Below are 25208 nucleotides of genomic sequence, written 5' to 3' on the forward strand. Positions count from 1 at the left end.
AACACGAGTTATTCCCCCCCCCCCCCCCCGGCTCCTAAAAGTTTTGGCTGGTTCTTAACTTTTCTAAACATCTTTCCCGTCCCTGTGCTGCACATATTCCCTGCCCCTGGATCCCTAAACAGGGCAAGTTATTTCTTCTGTGATCGTTCTTGCTGCTGTCCTGCGCGTGTCTGGGGTCTGCAGTGTTGTACGTTGCATTTAACTCCATTTGCCCCCCACTTAAAATGTTCCTTTGGCTGACTCTGTCCTTAACCTTCTCCATTTCTTTCTCAGTGTCTGTTATTGCGGCAGATGTGTGCGACTGCAGCATTTTGATGCTTCTCTGACCTTTTCTCAGGCAATGGGTTACAGACTGACCGGGCCTCTCTTTTTTTCAAGGTGAATGGCCACAACACCTGGGCCATCCTCTCTCACTGCTGCAGGTTCTGATCCCGACCCTGTGACCTACTTCGGGATTAGCGCAGCTCGGCTCAAATCTTGGCAATGCACCAGCTAAATCAAATTATCCCAGGCAGAGAAAAATGTCTTAAATGAGCGATGTCAGCAGATTTGAGGCAGCAGCCGGAATCACTGTGCCCTGGGAGGCGGTAGTTAGCCGCCTCTTTGACTCTGAGCCGTACTTCAGAGGCTGCAGTAATAGGAAAGGACAATCCCGTTCTGCGGAAGGAGAACAGCAGAAAGGCTGATTAAGAATTAATGGCTCATTAATGTTTGACATCCAGAAGCATTCATGGGGGCTGTGCTACATTCAGATGCAATGAAAGTGGCTTGCAATGACCTCCCCCCCGCCCCCCCCCCAGCAGAGGAACCAGAAGCAAAGGGATAAATCTCTAGCCACCCCTTGCAAAATCTGCACAGTTTGGGAGGAACTTGTTTAATATTGATTTTTGAAAAATTGTATTTATATGAACATTAGATATTCTGCCTTTTCCTATTTTAGTCTCAAGGTGGATTACAATTAAAAATAAAGATGCTATCCTTTCAGAACTATTTCTTAGTGCCTTCACAGCCCGGGCACATCTTGTGTTTTAATACAGAGTGGATCTCAACCAGATTTCCGCTGCAGGTCAGCCACTGAAAAATTCTCATCTTCTCGCATTGGGGAATAGCCCTACGCACCTATAACGAAACTGCAGGTGCTGAATACTCGCCTAGTAAAAGCATTTAGTATACAGTAAATCACTGTGCGGCTGTGCCTCCATTAGCCTCATGCAGCTGTTAAACTGGCAAGTGTAAAGTCTGAATCCAGGCTGGAGATCAGAACCCCATGCAGACCTCAAACGGATACACTCAAAGCACAAATGCAATATGTTCAGTTTATTTATTTATTTGATTTTATATTCTGCTTTTTCAGGCACTTCAAAGTGGATTGCATGCAGGTAGGTAATTCCCTATCTCCAGACGGCTCACAAGCCAAGGTGTGGACTCGGGGGACGGGGCTCAAAGGGCAGGCCCAGTAGCTGCCACAGAACTTGCCCCTTTCCACAGAATCATTGTGAACTGCCTCTGTTCTCAAGGTCCTGGGCTGCTGCTGCTGCTGCTGGCTTGCTCCCTGCAACACCGAGCTGCCAACGGCTTTCATGTTGCCTGCTCTCTCCCTCCCTCCCTCCCCTCCATGCTCGACTGTTGCTGTCTCTGTCTTCTGTTCTCAGGCTGCTGCCTCCCTCCCTCCCCAAGACTTTGAGACATCTCTACAACTTTTGTCTTCTGGTACCCTAGACTGCCATTCAGAGCTGCTCCAAGAGTACACAGACTCCCACCATTCACCAACCTCTCACACCCCCAGGGGGCAGATCCTGGAGAAGAGTGGGAGATAAGCAATAGGGAATGGAGTTGTATTTCTAGACCCAGGAGGTGGGGTGGCCAAAGGCCGCTCTGCCCCATTAAACATTGCTCCGGCACCCCCTAGTGCGGACGCCAAAGACTGAGGAGAAAAAAAAATACCAGGCCCAAAAACTGAGTGGCTAGAGCAGTGGGCTGGAAAAAGGGAGGCCAGAGTTCAAATCCTACTGCCATTCCTTGCAACCTGGGCAAGTCCCTTCATCCTCCATTGCCTTCCCCCTGCCCTGGCCCTCGGTGATTTCTCCTGCACTGGGCCATGGGGGGAGGTGGCTCCATTTCATCCTTCGCTTCAGGCTGCAGATTGCCTTTAGCCACCCCTGGAAGAGATCTCTGCAGCAAGGTTTAGCAGAGTGCGGACAAGAACAGATCTCAGCTATTCCAGTTCTAAGGCTTTTCAAGTTTTGTTCCAATCACTATTACTGTCTCTTAAGTATACCAGTGATTTTGGGTTTCCACCTTCTTGTTTGGCTTTGGCTCTTGATGTGCCTGAATTTGCTTCTTCCTTACAAAGATGCACACCTGCTATTCCAACAGCAGTACTCGAGCAAAAGGGAAAGTCATGATCCATAGAAGCTTGTTTGTCATATATGTTTGTATTGTCCAAATCATAAACTCCATGCAGTAGTGTGAGAAATGACTCCAGGTGTTGCTATTTCAGTAATATGGCAGGAGATTAAAACATAATCTTAATAATTTTATACATGCTGCAATTCCATTACACTGCTGCTAAACAATATAAAACACTGACAGACTGAGCCATTCCCTCCCCTTCCCTTTTTCCTTTAGTAAAACAGATAGCTAGAGCTAAACAGGAAGGGGTGCATAAGTATTCCTGGCAGAGCAAAGGTGGCAAGTGGAACCCCATCCAACGAGCTTTTATGCAAACCTTTTGCAAAATAGAAGTAGTTAGAAAGAGGCCCACTCAGCCCCCTCTGCTTCTGGCTGAAGAACAATAACCACAGAGCACTGGATCAAGAGTTCATCTCCCCATACCCCCTCCCCAGCTTTTGCACAAGCTTTTTGCAAAATACAGATAAACAGAGAAAACGGCAATCTAGCAAGGACAAGTTAACACACCTGCCAGAGGGGGACAGGGGAACTGAAATGGGGAAGGATATATAATCAACTGCAGACTGCTGTAAAGAGGTGCCTACACCTGTATGACACCTGTGCTTGCAAGCTCGTGAAAATAAACTTCTAAGAGACGTTTCACTGACTCTTTGTGTGTTCACTAACTAATCATTCCCAGAGAGGAATTTGTTTCTTACAGTAGGGACTTCTCTTATATGCATCTGTACAGCACTGTGTACTTCTACAAGCGCTGCAGAAACCATAAGCAGCCGTTAAAGAAATTAAACATATTAAAAGAAATAAATAAATGTGACTAAAGCACACGATCTAACTAGAAAACAGCAGAAGCCCAATAAAAAAAAAGGTGATATTTGAATCTGATAAGACACTGCTCAGAATAACTCGTGTGCAGATACCCGCAGGCAACCTGTAGCAGCTGTAAGAACCACAAGTCCCAGCATCCTTTCCAAACGGCCACCTTCAACCCGGAGAACTGAATGTGGCTGGGCGGCCGGCTGCGTATAACGTCATCACTGCGTGCCGACGGGAACGGAAGCAGCATGGCCAGCCGTGAAACGCGTCATCGCTGGGCGCCGGGGAAAATAGCAGCATGGCCACCAGCGTAGTGGGCGACTCTTCCGCGGCTGCCGGGAAAGCGGCGAAGCTCTTGTCCCTGAGCGGTCTCTTCCCCATCTACAAGCCGAAGGGTCCTACCTCGGCCGACGTGCTGAACCGGCTGAAGGCGAAGCTGCTGGCAGGTACGGGCCGCGCGAGGAGTCGGTGAAATGCGGAGCTACGGCTAATGCCTGAGGAGCAAATGCGAAAGAAAACACGGGGGCTGTAGCCCGGAGATTTCAGTAGAATTGATTGTGTATGTATGAAGCTAAAAGCGGGTGATAAAAAAAAGAAAATAACTATACATACAGTGGCATTTTCCAGTAAAAGCTGGATTAACGTATGCTGCTGGATGTGAACTAAATAGGGCAGTGTCCTTCATCGTAAGGCCCAGGAGCCAGTTACGGCTCGTAATGACCCTCAAGTGTGGCTCCCTGACTCTTCCCCCTCCCTCCCTCCTGAACCTCCTCCAGAAGTGTTGTCTCCGGTTGAGCTGTACGGTGGGCTGAACTCAGGTGGTCTTGTCTTGAGCTGCAAGCACCATGTAACTCCAAGCTCGCTAAGAGCTGCACTGTGCTGGGAAAAAAACAAAACAGCTGTTCTGGAGGTGACACAAGCAGCGAGGTACCAGAGAAGGTGGGGATTAACAAATTATGGGGATAATTAACTTGATGGGAATGGAGTTGACTGACTGGGATGGAATTAGAGAGAGTGTGTATTGGAGGAATTGTGTGTTGGGAGAGAGAGTATGAAGGGAAGAGAGCATATGGGGAAGCAGATTTTGTTTTTGTTAAGTGATTTGCTATGAATATGTCTCAGCAAATAGGCCGGTCACATCACTGAAGGGGGACAGACCTCTTCCCTGGGCTGGCTGTGTCACTGGAGGAACATTCCAGAGGAAACTAGGCAATGTAATATGCCCAAGAATTTTTTATTTATTGTGTATACAATTTTATCAATACATACAATATCTGGGCATTGTGTGTGACTCTTGTACATGTGCAATTACTTAAAATCCAATCAATACAAACATATCTTAATTAAATCTACTCTCATACAACATGCACACCATTCATTCATAAAATCCTTAATGCATATACATTCATGTAAATATATACATAATGGGGTAGATTTTAAAACAATGCGCGTTCGCGTACTTTTGTTGGCGCACCAGTCGCAAACAAAAGTACGCTGGATTTTAGTAGATACGCGCGTAGCCGGGCGTATTTGCTAAAATCCAGGATCGGCGCGCGCAAGGCTGCCAATTTTGGGCAGCCGGCGCGCGCCGAGCCGCGCAGCCTGCCTCCGTTCACTTTCGCCCTCCCCTCACCTTCCCCTCCCTTCCTCTACCTAACCCACCCCCCCAGCCCTATCTAAACCCCCCCCCCCACCTTTCTCCACGGATTTACGCCTCCCAGATCCACGTGTGCCAGTGGGCCGCTGGCACGCCGAGACGCAACCCGGGGGCGGTTCCAGAGGGCGCGGCCACGCCCCTGGACCGCCCCTGGCCGAAACCATGCCCCGGGGCCCGCCCCCAAAACGCAGCGTCGATCGGCCCCGACGACGCTCGCGTAAATCCGGGCGGATTTACGCGAGCAGGGCTTTTAAAATCCGCCCCAATCTTTAAACATTGTAAACCATGTTAGTGGGTTTTTTGGTGAATAATGTTTTTTTGAACAGGTTATACAACAGATTATGTATATATTTACATGAATGTATATGCATTAAGGATTTTATGAATGAATGGTGTGCATGTTGTATGAGAGTAGATTTAATAGTTAAGATATGTTTGATTTGATTGGATTTTAAGTAATTGCACATGCACAAGAGTCCCACACAAGGCCCAGATATTGTATGTATTGATAAAATTGTATACACAATAAATAAAAACTACTTGGGCATATTACATTGCCTAGTTTCCTCTGGAATGTTGTTACAGTTGTTACAGTTCAGACATTAGACAGAGATATTGCACGAATGTAATGTACCTGTGTCACTGGAGGAGACATTGCCTTGCTCAGGGCTCTGGCCATGTTGACTAGTAATGGTTCTGGTTCTCAAAAGTGCCATGCACTTGAGGGATAGTGAAGATTATTGAAATAGGATCTTGTATTTTTATCTACCAAAGATGATGGCATACTAAGTGGTGTTCATAAAAAGCATATGGTGACAGACTTAAAAATCTAAAAACGTATAACCTAGGGAAATGGCAGAAAAGGGGGGATACAATAGAGGCATTTAAATATCCTCAAGGTTCTTTGCAAAGGAGATGGGCCTCTTTCAGAGGAAAAGAGACTGGAGCGAGAGGTCATGGGATGAGGGTGAGAAGGGGTAGACATGGGAGTAATCTAAAGAAATATTTTTCTACAGAGAAAGTGTGGTGGATGCATGAACAGCTTCCCAGTGGAGGTGGAGGAGACAAACAGTATCCGAATTTGAGAAAGCATGGACCAAGCACAGAGATTTGTGAGGGAGTGGAAGGGATTGTAGAGCAGAGCAGTTGTGAGGATGGGCAGACAGGATGGTCCATATGATCTTTTATGCTGTGATTTCTGTTTCTAGAAAATGATACAAATTGCCTTGAATAAGGAGTGGTGTTTTACAAGCAGTCATGCTTTATAGTTGGCAGCTTGGATATATCCTTGGTAGTGTGGACAGGAAAAAGTTGTAAACTGGTTGGGCCTTTTTCTGCCATCATCTACCATGTTAGAAAAAATTGCTTACAAAAGTGACTGTAAATGTAACTAAGAAACTTGAATATAAGTGTTATATTTTTCCAGTATGCATTCACTTATAGTGCTTGATTTTTTTCAAAAACAATTTAATACAGAAAAACACATGGGCATATATTGGCCACAAGGCAGCATACACAAAGGAGTTGAAGTAGCACATGTTTGAAAGCCAGTGGTCAAGGAATCAGCCTTAACTATTGTCCATTCATACATCTTTCGTAAACATTCATAGTGAAATAACCTTAAAAATACAAATATTTCATTCACGTTTTCTAAGTATATTTCCACCACTACCCATAGTGGAAATGACTTTGTAACATGGTTTCAGTGTGCTCCAGTGAATATGCTCCCTGGCTGAATGATAATCGGATTGAGAGCTGGCTTGCCTATGTGCTGATGCTTGGAGCATCCATTTGGTGCTAGCAGCAGAATAATGAGTGATGTAATTTAGGCCTTTATTGTCCATAATGGGGAAGGCTTTTGGTTATCACAGGAAGTGCTTTTCCTGGAAACCAAGACCACAGTTTGCTGCAGCTAGAGAATAAACCTCATTCAGCCAAAGAGGGGGTACTTTCACCTGCAGGATATCAGCCACCTTGAGTTCTGTGCATGGTATTCTTCCTTTAATGATTGAAGCAATATAGTCTTCTCTGCATTTCTGTCAAGTTTTTGTCCCATGCTCACATTGGTTTTGCTGGCTTGTGTGGCTTTTCTGTATCTTTAAGATCATCTAATATAGCCAGGTATCTAGGAGATGTCAAGTAAAATTATATAAGAATATGTAGCATTGCTCTGAGAGCCCCATCCTTAGAAATGCTTATGCTACATCTTTTTTACTGTGAATATTTTGATACTATATATATACCCTGAATTGTTTGACAAGCTTTTCACTCAGCTACTGTTCTACATTTTAGTTCTTAGCTGTTTAAATTCCAGTTCTCTGTAAAACCTTTTGCTGCTTTTTGTTCTGTGTAAACCGAATGTTGGTCTATAAAAATGTTTAAATAAATAAATAGAATATATCTCTCTCTTGCTAATCATAACACTTCCAGAATTGAAGGGTCGGTTTTGTGTCTGAAGCTGGTGCACACCTTGGACTGCTTTGCTGTGTCTAGTTGCTGCATTGTGTAGGAATTAGCTACCAGTGTACTCATTCTTCCAGCTGATCCTTGGTTTCAATTTTCTCAGCAGAAGCTGGGATGAAACAGCAAGGAAGGAAAAGGAAGAGGCAAGTGCTGAAGATTGGACATGGAGGCACGCTGGACAGCACTGCATCTGGAGTTTTGGGTCAGTAAAAACCTAATCGTGGAAGGACAGTGTTACCTCAGCACTGTCCTTTATTTGTTTTTGTTGTTTTATAGAGATGTGTAAAGGGGCTGAATGTAATTGGATTTTGCACTCTTAAGTTTCCTTTAGAAACAATTCTTCCATGACCTCAACCTGTTTTGAAAATTGCCTCTTGGATTTGTTGTTTTTTTCAACAGCATCCTTACTGACAGATGGAATTCAGATCCTCAGACAGAACTTCATTCTGAGGAAAAAAGCTCAAATTCCTTATCCTCCCGCTAGAGCAGCCCTGACACATGGGATTTCCCAGAAACGGAGGAGACGCCTTGTACCTATAAGGGAGGTGTGGCCCTCGGCAATTGCCAGCAGTCTCTGTCTCCAGCAGTTGCAGATTAGTGAGGACAGCATCTAATTAGTTTCTAGGGTCTTGCTTAGTCCTCAGCTTTCTGCAGCCTACTAGCCTCCTGGGGGAGCAATCTTTAGGGGCTGCTTTCCCCAGAAGAAGCCTGCTCCCAGAATTAAAAAAAAAACAAAACCAAAAAACATTTTTTTCTCTGGTTGAGCTTGCCCTCAGGCTTTGATCCCACGTCCCTTAGGGGTCTGCAGGATCAGCCCTTTTAGGGAAACCCCCCCCCCCTTCTTTTGGAGCAGAGGTGTTGGGGTGAGAAATAGGGAGTAGGAGCTGTACTCTCTCCCCCCCCCCCATTCCCCTATTCTTCATTGGCCTGCTCCCTTTGCGCCTATGGATTGGAACACAAAGCTTACAAAAGAGGGAAGAGAAAGATGGAAGCTAAGGAAATAGAATCGCAGCGGCCAGGCCTCGCACCCTCCCCCCCCCTTGCAGAAAGTGGTGAGTAACCATAGGAGCTTCCCGAATGGGAGAGGTAGTCAGGACTGCATAAGGAGTGGGGGGGGGTTTCACCTGCATCACTAGCACCTTTTACGATAGGGTCCTCTTCCTGCAAGCTACCGGCAAATGAGTAGAGGCTGCAGATGCACGGCCTTCAGTACAAGGCAGTTCCCAACCATAGCAGGCTCTCTGCCCCATCTGTGATCAGGACACTCTGCCACCTGCACAGGAACCTAGGGAGGAGCAAGTGAGGAGGGTTAGTGTCATCGGGGGGGCCTCATCTTCTCAGCCTCCTCCCATCAGATGCCTCATTGGCAGAGAATTTTGGCAGTAAATCTTGGCCTAACCTGGATTTTGCCCTTCTGGGCTTTCAGTATGAATCCCTGGCTGTATTGCCTTGCCGGGGGGGGGGGGGGGGTATACCCCAGAATTTGTTCTCATCATGCCTCAGGCCTTTTGTCCTTTAAAAAAGCCTGGGTTGGCGCTTGCTCCTCACTGCCTTGGCCTTCCTATGCCGTGGGCCAAAGGATCCCCAGACATTCTATAAGGACCCTATAAGGACGTCAAGCTCCTCGGGTCAGGTGATTGCACAGGCTCCTTACCGGTCTATTCCCCCCCCCCCCAGATTTTCCAGAGGAAGAAAATTGTTCCTGAGGAAGAAGGGGATTCAGCAGCAGTAAGACTCTTCCAAGGACAGAACTTTCGGCTCTCTTTGCTAATGTAACGACTGCGTTAAGATCTCTGGGTCCCAGCGGGAGGACCAGAAGGAAAGAGACATAAGAACATAAGAACATAAGAAATTGCCATGCTGGGTCAGACCAAGGGTCCATCAAGCCCAGCATCCTGTTTCCAACAGAGGCCAAACCAGGCCACAAGAACCTGGCAATTACCCAAACACCTAGAAGATCCCATGCTACTGATGCAATTAATAGCAGTGACTATTCCCTAAGTAAACTTGATTAATAGCAGTTAATGGACTTCTCTTCCAAGAACTTATCCAAACCTTTTTTGAACCCAGCTACACTAACTGCACTAACCACATCCTCTGGCAACAAATTCCAGAGATTTATTGTGCGTTGAGTGAAAAAGAATTTTCTCCGATTAGTCTTAAATGTGCTACTTGCTAACTTCATGGAATGCCCCCTAGTCCTTCTATTATTCGAAAGTGTAAATAACCGAGTCACATCTACTCGTTCAAGACCTCTCATGATCTTAAAGACCTCTATGATATCCCCCCTCAGCCGTCTCTTCTCCAAGCTGAACAGCCCTAACCTCTTCAGCCTTTCCTCATAGGGGAGCTGTTCCATCCCCTTTATCATTTTGGTTGCCCTTCTCTGTACCTTCTCCATTGCAACTATATCTTTTTTGAGATACGGCGACCAGAATTGTACACAGTATTCAAGGTGTGGTCTCACCATGGAGCGATATAGAGGCATTATGACATTTTCCGTTTTATTAACCATTCCCTTCCTAATAATTCCTAACATTTTATTTGCTTTTTTGACTGCTGCAGCACACTGAGCTGACGATTTCAATGTATTATCTACTATGACGCCTAGATCTCTTTCTTGGGTGGTAGCTCCTAATATGGAACCTAACATCGTGTAACTACAGCTAGGGTTATTTTTCCCTATATGCAACACCTTGCACTTGTCCACATTAAATTTCATCTGCCATTTGGATGCCCAATCTTCCAGTCTTGCAAGGTCCTCCTGTAATGTATCACAGTCTGCTTGTGATTTAACTACTCTGAATAATTTTGTATCATCTGCAAATTTGATAACGTCACTCATCGTATTCCTTTCCGATCCTACAAGGAATACAGAAGCCCCCTAAGGCCTTTCCCTTGTACCCAGCCTTAACAAGCTTGGTTTTAGCAGAGGGGAGTCGAAGGGAGGCAGACTCATGAGTAGGATGTACCCCTTACCCTTAGAAGACAGAAATAGAATTACCAGGGTGGATGCCCTGGTGTCAGCAGTTACCTGCAAAACGACTGTCCCAGTTAAAGGTAGCACAGGATGGAAAGATTGAGGCCATGCTGAAGCAAGCCTTTTCCACTAATGCAGGCTGCCATTTGTGGGGGCTACATGGCACGGGCAGTGCTGAGATGGGTCCAGCAACTACCTAAAAGTGAGGATACGGCAAGGGTAGAAGTCTGGTGTGGCCCTTTTACAGCTGGCACGATGTATAATCTCTTAGGAATGGCAGAGTCGACAGCCAGGAGGCTGCTCTCGCTACGTGACTGAGTGGCAGGTGCCATAAATAAATATCCAAGACTCGCCTTTCAAAGGGGGTCTGCTTTTCAGAGAAGAGCTTGAAACGTTGGTCAAGGACCTAGAAGAGTCAGACCCAAAGGACCTAAAGCTCCGGTGCTTCTGGGACTACTGAAGGTTTAAACCAGATAAATGGACACCTCAGTAGCCCAGTAAAGGGAAGGACCGCAAGGGATCCCGCCATGGCTGCAGGTTCTGGGCATTTGCCCCCGTGACGTTCAGTGGGTCTGTTCCTGGGTGGTGCTGGTGGGAGGATGCCCCTGACAGTTCTACATGGCATGGACCCATATTATTTCAGATCAGTAGGCATTTTATATATCATCGTCCCAGGAGTCTGGACTGATCTGTGGTACTACAGGAACAAAAATTAGCAGGTAAGAACCAGTTTTCCTTTTCTCCTTTCTGTACACATTTAGTCACCTTCTGGACGATACAGTAAAGTCTGCGGGAGATCGGGCGAATGCACAGGAGAGTGGCCTGTATTTAAGAACATAAGAAATTGCCATGCTGGGTCAGACCAAGGGTCCATCAAGCCCAGCATCCTGTTTCCAACAGAGGCCAAAACCAAGCCACAAGAACTTGGCAATTACCCAAACACTAAGAAGATCCCATGCTACTGATGCAATTAATAGCAGTGGCTATTCCCTAAGTAAATTTGATTAATAGCCATTAATGGACTTCTTCTCCAAGAACTTACCCAAATCTTTTTTGAACCCAGCTACACTAACTGCACTAACCACATCCTCTGGCAACAAATTCCAGAGCTTTATTGTGAGTTGAGTGAGAGAGAATTTTCTCCGATTAGTCTTAAATGTGCTACTTGCTAACTTCATGGAATGCCCCCTAGTCCTTCTATTATCTGAAAGTGTAAATAACCAATTCACATCTACTCGTTCAAGACTTCTCATGATCTTAAAGACCTCTATCATATCCCCTCTCAGACGTCTCTTCTCCAAGCTGAACAGCCCTAACCTCTTCAGCCTTTCCTCATAAGGGAGCTGCTCCATCCCCTTTATCATTTTGGTTGCCCTTCTCTGTACCTTCTCCACTGCAACTATATCTTTTTTGAGATGCGGCGACCAGAATTGTACACAGTATTCAAGGTGCGGTCTCACCATGGAGCGATACAGAGGCATTATGACATTTTCTGTTCTATTAACCATTCCCTTCCTAATAATTCCTAACATTGTTTGCTTTTTTGACTGCTGCAGCACACTGAGCCGACGATTTTAAAGTATTATCCACTATGATGCCTAGATCTTTTTCCTGGGTGGTAGCTCCTAATATGGAACCTAACATCGTGTAACTACAGCAAGGGTTATTTTTCCCTATATGCAACACCTTGCACTTGTCCACATTAAATTTCATCTGCCATTTAAATGAGGCCCGGTGGTGAAAACAGGCAAAAGGAGGCGCTAGGGACACTAGCGCCTCCCTAGTGCCTCCTTTTGGACTGGAGCGGCGGCTGTCAGCGGGTTTGAAAGCTGATGCTCAATTTTGCCAGCGTCGGTTCTCGAGCCCGCTGACAGCCACGGGCTCGGAAACCGGACACCGGCAAAATTGAGCGTCCAGTTTTCGACCCGACAGCCGACTTCAAATTTATTTTTTTTTTTTTACTTTTTTTACCCTTCGTGACCTCCGACTTAATATCGCCATGATATTAAGTCACAGGGTGCACAGAAAAGCAGTTTTTACTGCTTTTCTGTGCACTTTCCCAGTGCCCGAAGAAATTAGCGCCTACCTTTGGGTAGGCGCTAATTTCTGAAAGTAAAATGTGCGGCTTGGCTGCACATTTTGTTTTCTGAATCGCGCAGGAATACCTAATAGCGCCCGCAACATGCATCTGCATGTTGCGGGCGCTATTAGGTTTAGGGGGATTGGACACATGTTTTCGGCCCCTTACTGAATAAGGGGTAAAGCTAGCGCATCGAAAACGCGCATCCAATGGCGGGCTAACAGTGCGCTCCGTCGGAGCGCACTGTACTGTATCGGCCCGCATGGAAATAACTTTCGCAGGGCTTTCTCACCCTTTGAAAACGTTGCTCCCCCCTCTGCAGGGGAAAGGTGTGCTTTCAGTGTACAGATGGGAAAAGGGGGTGGCACTGAGAGCAGAGCTAGGGCGGACACCGGGCTGTTGCTGGAGAGTTCTCCTTCCAGAAATGAATGCCACGGTCGCTTTGAAAATTGATCTCCATATGTACACGGATCCACTTTAGTTCTCCAGCTTCTGTGTTGGAGAGGGCGGCGAGGTTATGGCACTTTATCTACATAGGAGGCGGCATGGCTAAGACAAGAGTGTGATCGCTGCTGTTTTTGGGCCATTGGGGAGCGATTGCTACTAACAGTGGAATAATTGTGATTTATTTAATCCACACAGTGCAACTAACACTCTCCTTTTTTTTTTTTTTTTTGGAAAAATGCTTCCGTAACTTCAGCTTTGGGCGTGTAGCAGGGCAGGGATTGCTGTGGTGGAACGGTTTATGTGCATTCTTTGAGCTGGATACTGGTTATGGTGCAGGACAGAAAATGTTCTGCCTCCGGCAGTAGCGATAGAGAGGTCTCTGTAGGGCTGGAGATCACGGAGTGGTGATGCGTGTGGGATAGTTTTAGGTATGTTAGTAACGTGTGTGTGTAGTGTTGTGTCTTGTGCAATAAAACGTTTCATTGCTGTGTTCAGACCAGGGGTGGGATGGAAGATTATTGTTTCTGCTGCTGGAAGGAGGCCCCTGTTGTCCGACGAGAGGGCCTGTGAGTGTGCCTTGGGGGGAAATGCCTCCACAGCCCCTCCGGCCAGTAAGGGTTCACCAGGGCTACCCTGGTGTCTGGGAAGGGAAAAGTTGAAGACAGAAGATGGAAAAAGGCCAAAAAAAAAAGATTCTATAACCTCCCAAGAAGCAGGATGGCTACAAACATTTTAGCCCAGCAGTACCCAGGTGCATGGCCCCTCCTCGCTGCCCCTGGCTTATTCGGTGCTGGCTGGTGGCAATCTGCTGGTTATTGAAACAGAGCATTGATTAGGATTCACTAATTGTGTGCCGGGAGCACTCGGGGTGAGCAGGGCCCAGTTTGAGGGAAAAGTCCATTTCTCCCTGTCACGCAGACTGACGTAATATACATCTCAAGAGAAAATAGTCAATAACTCAAGTTGGCAATACTCAAACCGCTCCTCAAAAAACCCAACCTTCCCACCACAGATCCCGCTAACTACAGACCTATAGCAAACCTTCCAATGTTAGCTAAAATTATGGAGAAAGTCGTCAACCGACAACTATCTGAATTCCTAGAAGACAACAATATCATCTCCAATAACCAATTTGGATTCCGGAAGAAAAAGAACACCGAATCGCTATTAGCCACACTAGCGGACACCATTATCTTCAATCTTGAAAAAGGCCAACCTTGCCTCCTCGCACTTCTGGATCTTTCCACAGCGTTCGACACCGTGAATCACTCTAGCCTACTACAACGTCTAACAGACATCGGCATCACAGGAGCAGCCTTCAACTGGTTTAAATCCTTCCTGGAGAACAGAACATATAAAGTCAAGATAAACAACGAGGAGTCTCATCCCATACAAGCCAAAATGGGGGTACCACAGGGCTCCTCACTCTCCCCCACCCTCTTCAACATTTATCTTCTCCCACTCTGTCAACTTCTTACCAACCTCAAGCTTACCCACTTCCTATACGCGGATGATATACAAATTCTCATCCCCATAACAGACACCCTACACAAAACCATGAACTACTGGAATAAATGCCTCTCAACCATCAACGAGCTTCTAACCAGCCTCAACCTGGTCCTAAATACTAACAAAACGGAAATCCTAATAATAGCACCGGAACTATTTACACCTAGCTCCAGCAACTCTCCAGACACATCAGGATACACCACCTCACCTCAAGTCAGAGATCTGGGTGTACTCCTAGACAACAGACTCAGCCTCAGTAAATTCGTAAACAACACTACAAAAGAATGCTTCTTTAAATTACAAGTTTTAAAGAAACTAAAGCCACTTCTGCGCTACAGAGATTTCCGCACAGTACTCCAAGCCATCATTCTCCCGAAGTTGGATTACTGCAATTCACTCCTGCTGGGACTTCCCGCCTGCTCCACAAAACCCCTACAGATGGTCTTAAATGCCACAGCAAGAATTCTCACCAATGCCAAAAAAAAAGACCACATCACCCCGATCCTCCAGCACCTCCATTGGCTTCCCATCAAATACAGGATACAGTTTAAAACCAGCATGATGATTCATAAGGCCCTACATAACATCTCCCCACTCAATCTAACATTCCAGCTCCAACTACACACTTCTAAAAAGCCGACGAGAAGGGCATACCAAAACAGATTGATCACCCAACCCGCAAAATCCTCCCTGAGAAAACGCGCTTTATCCACAGCGGGCCCGTCACTCTGGAACTCACTACCTCCAGACCTCCGCCTCGAGCCATGCCATACCACTTTTAAGGTGAAACTCTAGACTTGGCTCTTCCTTCAAACATTCCCAGAGAGCTAAGAACAAGATATAATCAACCCACTGTCCTATAGCATTAATGCAATGTTTATTTTACACTATTTATTATTGGCCTTATTTATATGTTTCATAGGTGAACTTAGTTTGTTTTTTTTCTACTTATTATAAAGCAATCGTTTGATATGTTCTATGTAAATCGTTTGATATGTTCCATGTAAACCGCCACACGGCGGTAGTTATTTCAGTTACCTGTGAACCGGAGTGATATGTATTTTATACAGGAACTTCCGGTATATAAAAACCAAAAATAAATAAATAAATAAATAAATTTAATCCCAGCTAAATTTTTAATAAGCATATATCCAAAACTCCTTACATGACGTACACCAAATCCTCATTTTTAGAACCAATAAACAACGGGATGTGAAATGCCAATATTAATGAGCTTTTGACAAAACCCTCATTAGTGAACAAATGTCCAAACACTGCAATGTGTTTAATGTTGGTTACTTATAAGGACATATTTTCAATTTCCAAGTGTGAAATGGACCGCTCAAACAAATGTTTTGTAATCATAGGGTTTGTCAAAAAAAAATTTTTTTGAAAGAGATTCAACCTTGTTTTTTCTTTTTTGTTTTTTTTTTCTTTTAACTTTCTTATTTTTTCTTTTAACTTTTCTTCTGACATTTAAATATCATTTACATTTATAAATTGCTGCTGGAAAGCAATTAAACGCCATATAGCCATGAAAAAAGACACTTATCATTTGGATGTATGCAGCGGCACAAAGTTTAAATGCCCTGCCTGGATCGCCCACATTAGCCTGACACTGCGCGTGTTTTGTTCAAAAACTTCGTCGGGGGCTCAGTAGACAATATCTGTGTCTCTTTGTTAGTAGAACTCCTCTCGGTATATTATTGAAGCTCGAGCTTGAATAGTATCCTAAATATGATGATAGTCACTTCCGGCGTTAAGTGGCTGGGATGATATTAAGCTGAATGAATAAATATAGTTCAGATACTCTGTATTTACACATGAGACTCCGGTCTGAATCAGAAGTAACCGGGTTATAAGAATAAGGCGAATTGATGTGAAGAAGTTGAGCTGACACGTTGAACATTTCCCTGATGAAGCCCGTTTAGGAGAGGGCGAAACAAAGAATTCTTTGTCGGATGACATTGGAAAGAACGGGGATGATAGTAGAGAAGATTCTTCATAAGAATGAAGGGAATCTTAATCTGGATTCAGCAGCAGTGGCATCAGTGACACATGAAGAAGAAAGTCAGACGAAAATAGTTGAAATGAACTCTGGGAGGGATAATTGTTAGAAATGATGCTCTAAAATATTTAAAGGCTTGAACAGATATGTATAATATTAATGTTTTCATCAATTTTGCATTTTTAACTGTGTATGAATGGTGGTGGATGAGTGTGATAGGTTTTAGTATGTATAGATAGCATTTGATGTACGTCATGTAAGGAGTTTTGGATATATGCTTATTAAAAATTTAGTTGGGATTAAATGACTATTTTCTCTTGAGATGTAAGAGAAAATATAGATAGTACCTTCATTGTGTTTGTTACACAGACTGATGTAGCATTTCTCTCTCTCTCTCTCTACAGTGGTCGGCATCGGCAAAGGAACCAAAATGCTGAGCAGAATGTTGACTGGGTCCAAGGTGAATTGTCTCAAGGGGAAAGGTTAAAATAGTCTCAGTTTTCTCTTTCTGTCCTTATCACACGTTGACTTTTATTAGGAGGTAATTGAGAAAAATCCAGCATTGTGATTTTCCAGCTGGTATCATGGGAGCACAGCTTTATAACCAATCGCAGAACAGCTTTAAAAATGTCAATGACATCATAACTTATTCTAATCTCGCTAAGAATTTTAAAAAATGTGAAAACCCATTATTCTGATAGGCTTTTCAAAAATAGCTGGGATTCTTGTAATATCTTGACTCTATCTTTAGTTTCTTCGATTGGTTAGCTATAATGGTTTTGTAAATTTAGATTGTTTAGTTATTTTTAGATTTATATGTTGGATTTTTGTATATTGTTTGTATGTGTGTCCTGAAGGTGTAATTTTTTAAATTCTGAATGTTTCTTTTCTTTGTAAACCTCTGATTTATACAAGTAAGGTGGTATATTAAGCTAATTTAACTAAACTGAGACTGTGACAGTCCATAAGAAAATGAGGTGACCTTTTTATGTTCAAACAGATGTATGTATTTTTTTTTTTAATTCTTTAGCTTTTATTTTATTTTTATTGAAAAATAGAATAGATTAATGGATCCAGGGCAAACAAAATATCATGCAGAGGTCCATAAAAAAGCACATCTGAAAATACATTCAGGAAAGCATTGTCCACTAATGTGGTAAAGGCAGTTAGCTTAGTTGGGTTTTAAAAAGGTTTGGAGAAGTCCATTAACTGCTATTAGTCAAGTTGACTTAGAGAATAGCCACTGCTATTACTGGCATCAGTAGCATGGCATAGACTTAGTGTTTGGGTACCTGCCAGGTTCTTATGGCCTGGATTGGCCTCTGTTGGAAACAGGATGCTGGGGGGAGGGGCAGAAGTGGAAATATAGACCCAAGGAAAGGAACAGAACGCACACAGCAATATTACAACACAAACCACCCAGTATATCTGTTCTGTCTGTCCATAGGTCGACTGATTTATGATTATTTTGATGTTATGATAGAGCAGGATAGATGTTTTTAAAATAAATACCAAGACTCCCAAATATTACCTTGCTGCTCCCCTTGACTGCAGAGTTACGGCATAGAGGTGCATCCTACGTCACAGATACAATGAGATTTGGAGAAAAGCAGGAAGTGAGCCATGTCAGAAAATATACAATCTCGCAATACACTTGCATGGAAATTTTAAGAAGCCCAGCACTATAGACAGGGCCTGTGGGCACGTTTACTGGAACGCCCTTTTAATCTGAGTCACCTTGGCCATACCTGGTAATACTTTGATTTTTACAAGCAGTTTCTCTTCATGAGACCGAGGCAGTATCCAAGCTCAAATCTGGGTGGAGGACTGGGGATGCTAACAATGTCCCCAGTGCTGACTCGAGAAATGCCGACATGTCTAAGCTGTCAGGCGACACCAGAAGATCCCTGCCTCCTCCTGCCTAATTAATTTGGCAGCTGGCTTCAGCCATATGGGACAGGGAGTACAGAAACGGGGGAGACACCTTAAGGACTTCCACAAGGTTTTTCTTAAACATGTTCAGTGGCCAAGGTTAAAGTAGATGTCTGACAGCTTTCCGCCGTCCCGTTCTTATACCTAGAAGAGCTTTCCAGTCCTTGGTGAAAGCTGAGTTGGTAGCCCATACGCCACCCGCTGACCAGACGGCTCACCTGTCCTCGATTCCACGAGCTTCCAGCAGCCAATCCAGCGACTGAAATTCTGTAACTGCGTGAGTGGTAGTTACACAGCTGGGCTGCGCCACATGGAAGACCGCTGACCAGATCTCCTCTAGTGAGACGGTCTTAACCCCTTCCCAGAAGACCTCGGGATTGCAGCTGACTCACAGCAACTTCCTCTCCTCCTTTGCCCAATGAAATTACAGGCGGTCCTGGGTTCCTCCCGAGCTTGCCCGGGGTGTGCCAAAATGGAGTTGGTGGTCTGACCTTCCTCTGGTCATCCTCTCATGCTTCTCCCCCACAAATGCCCTGACCTCTTGGGCCTCCGTAATCCTCAAGAGGCCTACAGGAAGGAGCGAGACTAAGAATCCTCTCCTGGAGCCAGGAGCAAGGTTCAAAGGGCAGGACTGAGTGTCACTTCTGGGGGCAGGGCAGGCCAACCCATCCCCCTTCTCGTGAGCACACTGACCTGCCCTTGTTCTGCTAAGATGGTCACAAAGTGGTCCATAGGATCTGAACTTAGGGTTGGAGACTCGGTGGGAAAGTTCTAACCTTTCCATTGTGAAAACCCTAGAATGGGCCAAACAACTTGGAAAATCTCCCATCAGAGGGTAACCGAGTGCTCACTGCCTTGGATTCCTCTGGAAAGTCGATGCTGGACTTTAATGTAAATTCCACTTTCCAGGGACCGTGCCTTGCCAGGCACCTCTGGTGTGCCCCTTGGTTGCTGAAAGTTATTGCAGCACAGCTGCAGGTTTGCAGTCTATCGGGAGCTGGGACGATGGGAAAGGTCCCCCCCCCCCCCCCCCTTGAAGGAATCATCGTCCTGTGTGTATCGGGAAGTAAGGGGCACGCAGAAGGAGTCGTTTCAGATCTGAAGTCTCGGGTTTGTAGCATAAGTTCTGGTCCCTGTGCTGTGCTGTGCTTTTCCTGACATTGGACCAGCAAGGGCTGAGTTAGAGGTGGAGTAAATTCTTGAGGACTGAAGCTTAATCTATGGAACAGGGGCTCAAGCCTTTGAAACCGCCAGATTCATTCTTGTAGAGCGCTGCGTAGTCTGCAAACGCATTTTGGGGTCACAAGAACCGGGCACTTGTCAGTCTTATGAGACAGGAGCACCTTTTATTCGGGGACCGTTCAGAAGGATGGATTTCTTTTCTGGATAGCAGAAGCCCCCAACCTCACTTGACCCTCCTGAGGCCCGGCCCAGTTCTTCTCTTACCCATTCCCCCCATTCTTCCTGTGGCATAGCGTCTTGCTCAGAGCAGCTGTTCGAGCTGCAGGATGCTCCGTGGACGAATCTTTGGGGGGCCGCAGGAGTTTCCAGGTGACTGGATACCCATACGCAGGCGTTTTCTGCTGTAGTGGAAAGAGCAAAGAATTAAGCAGGAGACGGACGGAGTTTCCCCCTTTGGGCAGGTGCCGGACGCAGGCTTCCAGGCAAGAAACCAGCGTGAACCCAGACCGCCCGAGAGCTGAAGTCTGTTCCTGGGTTCTGTGCCGTGGATTCTGCCCTTTGTCAGTGGGAGGCTGCGTGGGTTGGCTGGGGGGGGGTTCATGCTGCGTGTGGACTCTGCCGAAGTCAGAGCTCTCGTAAACCTGCGCCCCTTTCATAATGTTCCCTGCCCGAAGCAAACACAGATATTCGGCCAGGAGCCCTTTCTGCTCCTTGCACACCCCTGCCTGTTTTCTCTCTCCTGCATACATTGCACAGGCCATGGCCTTCTGAATGACTCGGTGAAAGAGGAATGACAGCTGGAAATGTTTAATTTTGGTTAGTTTTTTGCATCTCGGAGTTGGATAGTGACTTTGTTGTTCAGGGCATTTCGCATGGTGCTGATCCAGGAGCAGATGCCCAGACGCGACCTAGTGATGGAGCAGGGCCGCCGTGACCTGCGGAGGAAGTGACGCGTTCGTTGTCTGGGGAGCAGGGAAGGTGCTGGGGCGGCAGTTTTATAGTGGAGGGCACAGGACACGGTTCATTCTCCTCACACCCTGGCTAATCCTCCCCCCCCCCCCCCCCCCCCCCCCATAACGTAGTACGTGACGGCCGATGAGGACCAGCCTGCCCAGTCCTCTTCCTCTCTGGTTCTCTACCACTTCCTGTAGATCATTTATTTATTTAAAATTCTTCTGTCTATACCAGCCCTGCCGTGCTAGGCAGATTACAAGTAAAAACAAAATAAACAAAGTCATACAGAAGCAATATAGATTCCAGCACTTAAACCAACAGTAACGCCCCTCCTCGTGTCTTCTACCCAAACTCTCAACCCTTTCCCCACCACGGCCCTCCCTCTCTGCCCCTGACAGGTTTACGCTCCATCACAGCGCTGGTCTCCTCCTCCTCCTCCTCCTCTGCTGATGACTTATTGCAGACCTTGTCCTCCTCTTCAGTCCCGTACGTAATCCAACAAAACCGTCCCAGACATCTGGCGGCCTAGTGCTGTTCCAGGTCTCTCCCACCCTCTCAGCAAACGAGAGTTTTCTCATGGTTTCAGCTGAACCTTTCTCCGCCCTGGCCTGCCTTTTTCCTTCCTCTTAACCAGATTTCTTCAGTGTCTGCGAGTCCCTTCTTCACCAGGGCGCACCTTCAGCTGGGCTCTTGCTGTCTCCCCAGCGTTCCTGCTCCCGCTCAGCCACCCTCGGCTCTCTCTCATCCGCCCCTTCGAAACAAAAGCCAGCATTCCCGTCTTCGCCGCTCTGTCTTCCGCTCGGCCTCTGGCCAGAGTCGTTTCTGCGCCATTCTGTCTGCTGGTAATTTTGCACCGTTTCGGCCAATTGTGGCACCGTGCAGATTTACATGTATGCATAGTGCGGGGTCCGCTACGAGGCTGGCTGAGCGCCGGCGTCCCAGTGTTGAAGGTTAGTGCACGGCACAGGTGCGAACTTACCAGTCCACCTCCGGCCTCGCCGTCCTCCTACATGTGCATAAACCAGAGGAGCCTCTTCTCTCTGGGGGGGCCGAGTCTCGCGGGGCAAACTGGAAAACGACTGTGACTGGGACACCTGGAACTGGGGCCGTGGTAGAGAATGGCTGAAAGCGGAGGGGAGGAAGGAGGAACTTGAGCAGAGCAGCAGCAGCAGCAAGAGTTGCCCGGCCTGGAGGTTCAAAGTTTAAGAGCATGAGAAGTTGCCATACTGGGTCAGACCGAGGGTGCAACAAGCCCGGCAAGTACCCCCACATTAACTACATCCCCTGCTACTGATGCCAGTGATACTGTTGCCTGAAGTCACTATTCTCCTTGTAACCGCAAATCCCCACAAAGAAATAGCCTGGTCAAAAATATCAGTTTTGGGCTTAAAGGAACAAAATGACGCTGCATCTTTATTATAAAGAAGGTTGCCAAGAGAATGCAATGTAGAATCTGCATCATAAAAAAACCCTTTGTGAGCTAATTATAGCGGTCAGAGAAAAAAAGCATCCAGCTCCACTGAGCTTATGTAAAAGTGATTCATGATTTAATTTAAATGGAACGTGCAGAAAAGCCTCAGAATCTCTTATGATGAATGAATAAAATGTGAAATTCATTCAGCTACAACCAACATTTCTCACTTCCAGCCCTGTTTCAGTTTAACAACACGCTGGATACCTGCAAGTGTGAAGGGGATCAGTGTAGCTACATTATGTCTGTTCCGCTTTTCAGGCAGATTACATGCAGGGACTGTAGGCATTTCTCTAGCCCAGAGGGCTTACAATCTACGATTCCATGTCTTAGTTTTGCACATGGATTTAGTGTTAGTTTGTCCCTTTATGGAACAAGCCCATGTTTGAAGCATTGTACATCAAATATTAAGGAAAAAACCTGAATTACTCAGGACACACACAAAACCTTCTATCATAGGGGTAGGCAACTCCAATCTTTCAGTGCCAGAAGTCAGACAGCTTTTCAAGATGTGCACAATTAATATGTATCTTATGCATATTTAGTGTTAAAACCCCAATCAGCGTGCAGCATTCATATTCTGTAGTAAAAAAGCAATTCTGGAACAGAGGCATCCAACACTAGTCTTCTTGGGTCAAAAACCAGTCTGGTTTTCAGGATATTCCTAATGAATATACACGAGAGAGATCTGCAAATGCCCGCAGTTTGAGAGGTTGAAGTTAAGAGGTCCTCAGTAAATGTAGTCTGTAGGATTGCGGTAAGGTTCCACCACTGCTATCTCCATTCCATGGAGGGATTGGGGGGGGTAGCAGCTATGTCCCTTTAATAGTGGCTGAAACCAGAGGCAGCAGGTTAGTGTGGCCACTAAAAAGAAGGGTCAGATTTGTGCAGCACCTGGAAATAAACGGATCTGAATGCTGACATCTCACCCTCTTCTCTCCTAGGAAGGCATTCTTGCAGTTTATCAGTTCTGGAATATCCTTTTCAAATGCCAAGAATATAACAACAAGAATAATAACAAGAATATTAGCAAAGATAAATGTTTCTTGTGGTGTTTATGCGCAGTGGACTGTATACAATTAAATTGTTAATTGTCAAGGGGTCAGCCAACAAATCAGGCGGGCAGGCACTTTACAGGTTCTGCCCTTGGGACTGGAGATGCCAAGGCTGCTGAAGCAGGGCAATGGGGTAAAAGATGAGACCACTGCCCTGCCAGTGGCTACCCCCTGGCTGGTCAGTGAGCTGCAATCCATCTTGTCCGGGGCACATGCTGGGGGCGCCTGTTGGGTTTAAAACAAATACAGATATGTACACAGAAACAAACTGTGCGCCACTAGCATCACTACTCCGGCTCGCTTCAGTCACTCCAGCTGCAGTCCATACTGTCTGAAGTGTGCAGCACTGCCATCTGAATTCCAGCTATCGGGGCCTTTGATTTAGTCCTCCTTTTCTAACTGGCTATTAACAAGACAGCGAGGGAGGAGCCTGCATTGGAAAGGGAAACCCAGCATTGAACTTGAGGTCGGGTTGGCAGGACTGTTTCTGGGATTTAGTTGGAGGCGGCTTTCTTTGTCCCGCACTGATGCCTTGAAGAAGCTTCGTATGCTCACCTATCATTCTTGCCTCCTTTCTCTCCAAGAAATACACAGCGGTTGGAGAATTGGGAAAGGGGACAGACACACTGGATGCGATAGGGAAGGTTACCGAAGAAAAGCCTTACGGTATGTACAGTCTTTGGTGTGTGTGCACAGGGCGATCAGAGGTTCTGGGGTAAAGGAACTTCGCTCTGTGGATCTCGGCCTTTTCCATGAACAGCTGGCAAAATAGTCCAGCTGCAAAGCTCTTTGATTAGAGATACTGTAGAGAACATGATTAGATAATTCAATTAGCATTGCAAGGCCTTCTGTACTGTTCGGTACGCACAGTGCTGGTTTAAATTTCATTCCTGAGGCAAAGCTGGTGTTTGGTTTTCAAAGCTCTTGCAGTGTATGGAGAGCCGAGGATCTAAGGGTGATGCTTTATCGTACACCCGAGCTCCACTTGCACTTGTGCAGGTAATCTGCATGCAGGATATACACACTAGAGATGTGCGTTCATTAGGTCTTTCATTTTGGCAGTGTGTGCATACCTCGCGGACTTACAGTATGCATGTATTTTACATAACTGAAATGTATTTTACATAATGAAAGAACAAAACAGATCAAGAACAAAAGAGAAAACACAAACCCATGGTTCAACACCAAATCCATCCTAAGGAAGAAAGAAAAAGAATGGCAAAAAAATAAAAGTCCTCTGACTCTGGAAAGATATCGCACACAACTGGCAACATATAAAAAGCTGATAAACAAAACGAAACGAAATTACTACGGCAAAAAAAATCCAAAACTCCGCAAACAACACAAAATCACTATTCAACGTAGTAAACAACCTTATATCAGACAATAACAACCCCTCACTCCAAACCAAAAATGTAAGCCAAGAACTTGCCATCTTCAAAAACAAAATCAGCAAAATAACAGGGAATATAAACAAATCCCCCTTACCAAAATGCGCAGCTAAACATCAAAGATATAACACCATGGACAACATTTGAACTCATATTGACTACTGAAATCGAGAAACTATTAAGAACCCTAAACCCGACCTGCCACGAACTCTACATAATCCCGATACGAGCCTTAAAGGAAATAGCTCAAACAATTACTCCAACCATCACGGCAATCATAAATAAATCTCTAGAAGAAGGCGAACTTCCAGACAACTAAACCCATATTAAAAAAAAAAAAAGAACCTCAATCCAGATGAACTTAACAACTACCGCCCAATCTCAAACTTACCTCTCCTCGCCAAACTGACGGAAAAAGCAGCACTTAACAACTCAATGATCATCTCGAAACAAACATCATCTTGCACCCCTCCCAACACGGATTCAGGAAAAATCATAGCACAGAAACCTTACTCCTCAATTTATCAAACACAATAATAAGAGGTTTTGACAATGGTCAAAGATACATCTTCATCCTACTCGACCTCTCCTCCGCCTTCGACACGGTCGAACATAAAAGCCTAATCTCCAGACTAGCTAAAATCGGTCTATCTGGTAAAACTCTAGACTGGTTTACCTCTTTCCTTAAAAACAGATATTTCAAGGTAAACATCAACAACCACTCCTCAGATGCCATAGCACTAGAAAACGGAGTTCCCAAAGGATCCGCTCTTTCAGCCACTCTGTTTAATATATACCTCCTGCCTCTATGCCAGCTACTCACGAGTCTCAACGTCACATACTTCATGTACGCC

General features: G+C 45.5%; 1 protein-coding gene across 2 annotated transcripts in view; it reads left to right on the forward strand.

Moving 5' to 3' along the window:
* The first annotated feature begins 3425 nt into the window (after positions 1 to 3425).
* The window catches only part of TRUB1 (TruB pseudouridine synthase family member 1), a 148138-nt gene continuing 126355 nt past the window's right edge, over positions 3426 to 25208 (forward strand). The window contains exons 1-4 of one of the 2 annotated variants that reach the window (XM_029610470.1): positions 3426 to 3671; positions 7449 to 7547; positions 16774 to 16829; positions 23548 to 23629. In XM_029610470.1, coding sequence (XP_029466330.1) covers positions 3524 to 3671; positions 7449 to 7547; positions 16774 to 16829; positions 23548 to 23629 — 385 coding nt within the window. In that variant the 5' untranslated portion in view covers positions 3426 to 3523. The remainder of the gene's footprint in view (positions 3672 to 7448; positions 7548 to 16773; positions 16830 to 23547; positions 23630 to 25208) is intronic. The other variant, XM_029610471.1, reaches the window with a different exon arrangement.

This window comes from Rhinatrema bivittatum, chromosome 7 (genome assembly GCF_901001135.1).
Source record: "Rhinatrema bivittatum chromosome 7, aRhiBiv1.1, whole genome shotgun sequence".
In the NCBI taxonomy this organism is placed as follows: domain Eukaryota; kingdom Metazoa; phylum Chordata; class Amphibia; order Gymnophiona; family Rhinatrematidae; genus Rhinatrema; species Rhinatrema bivittatum.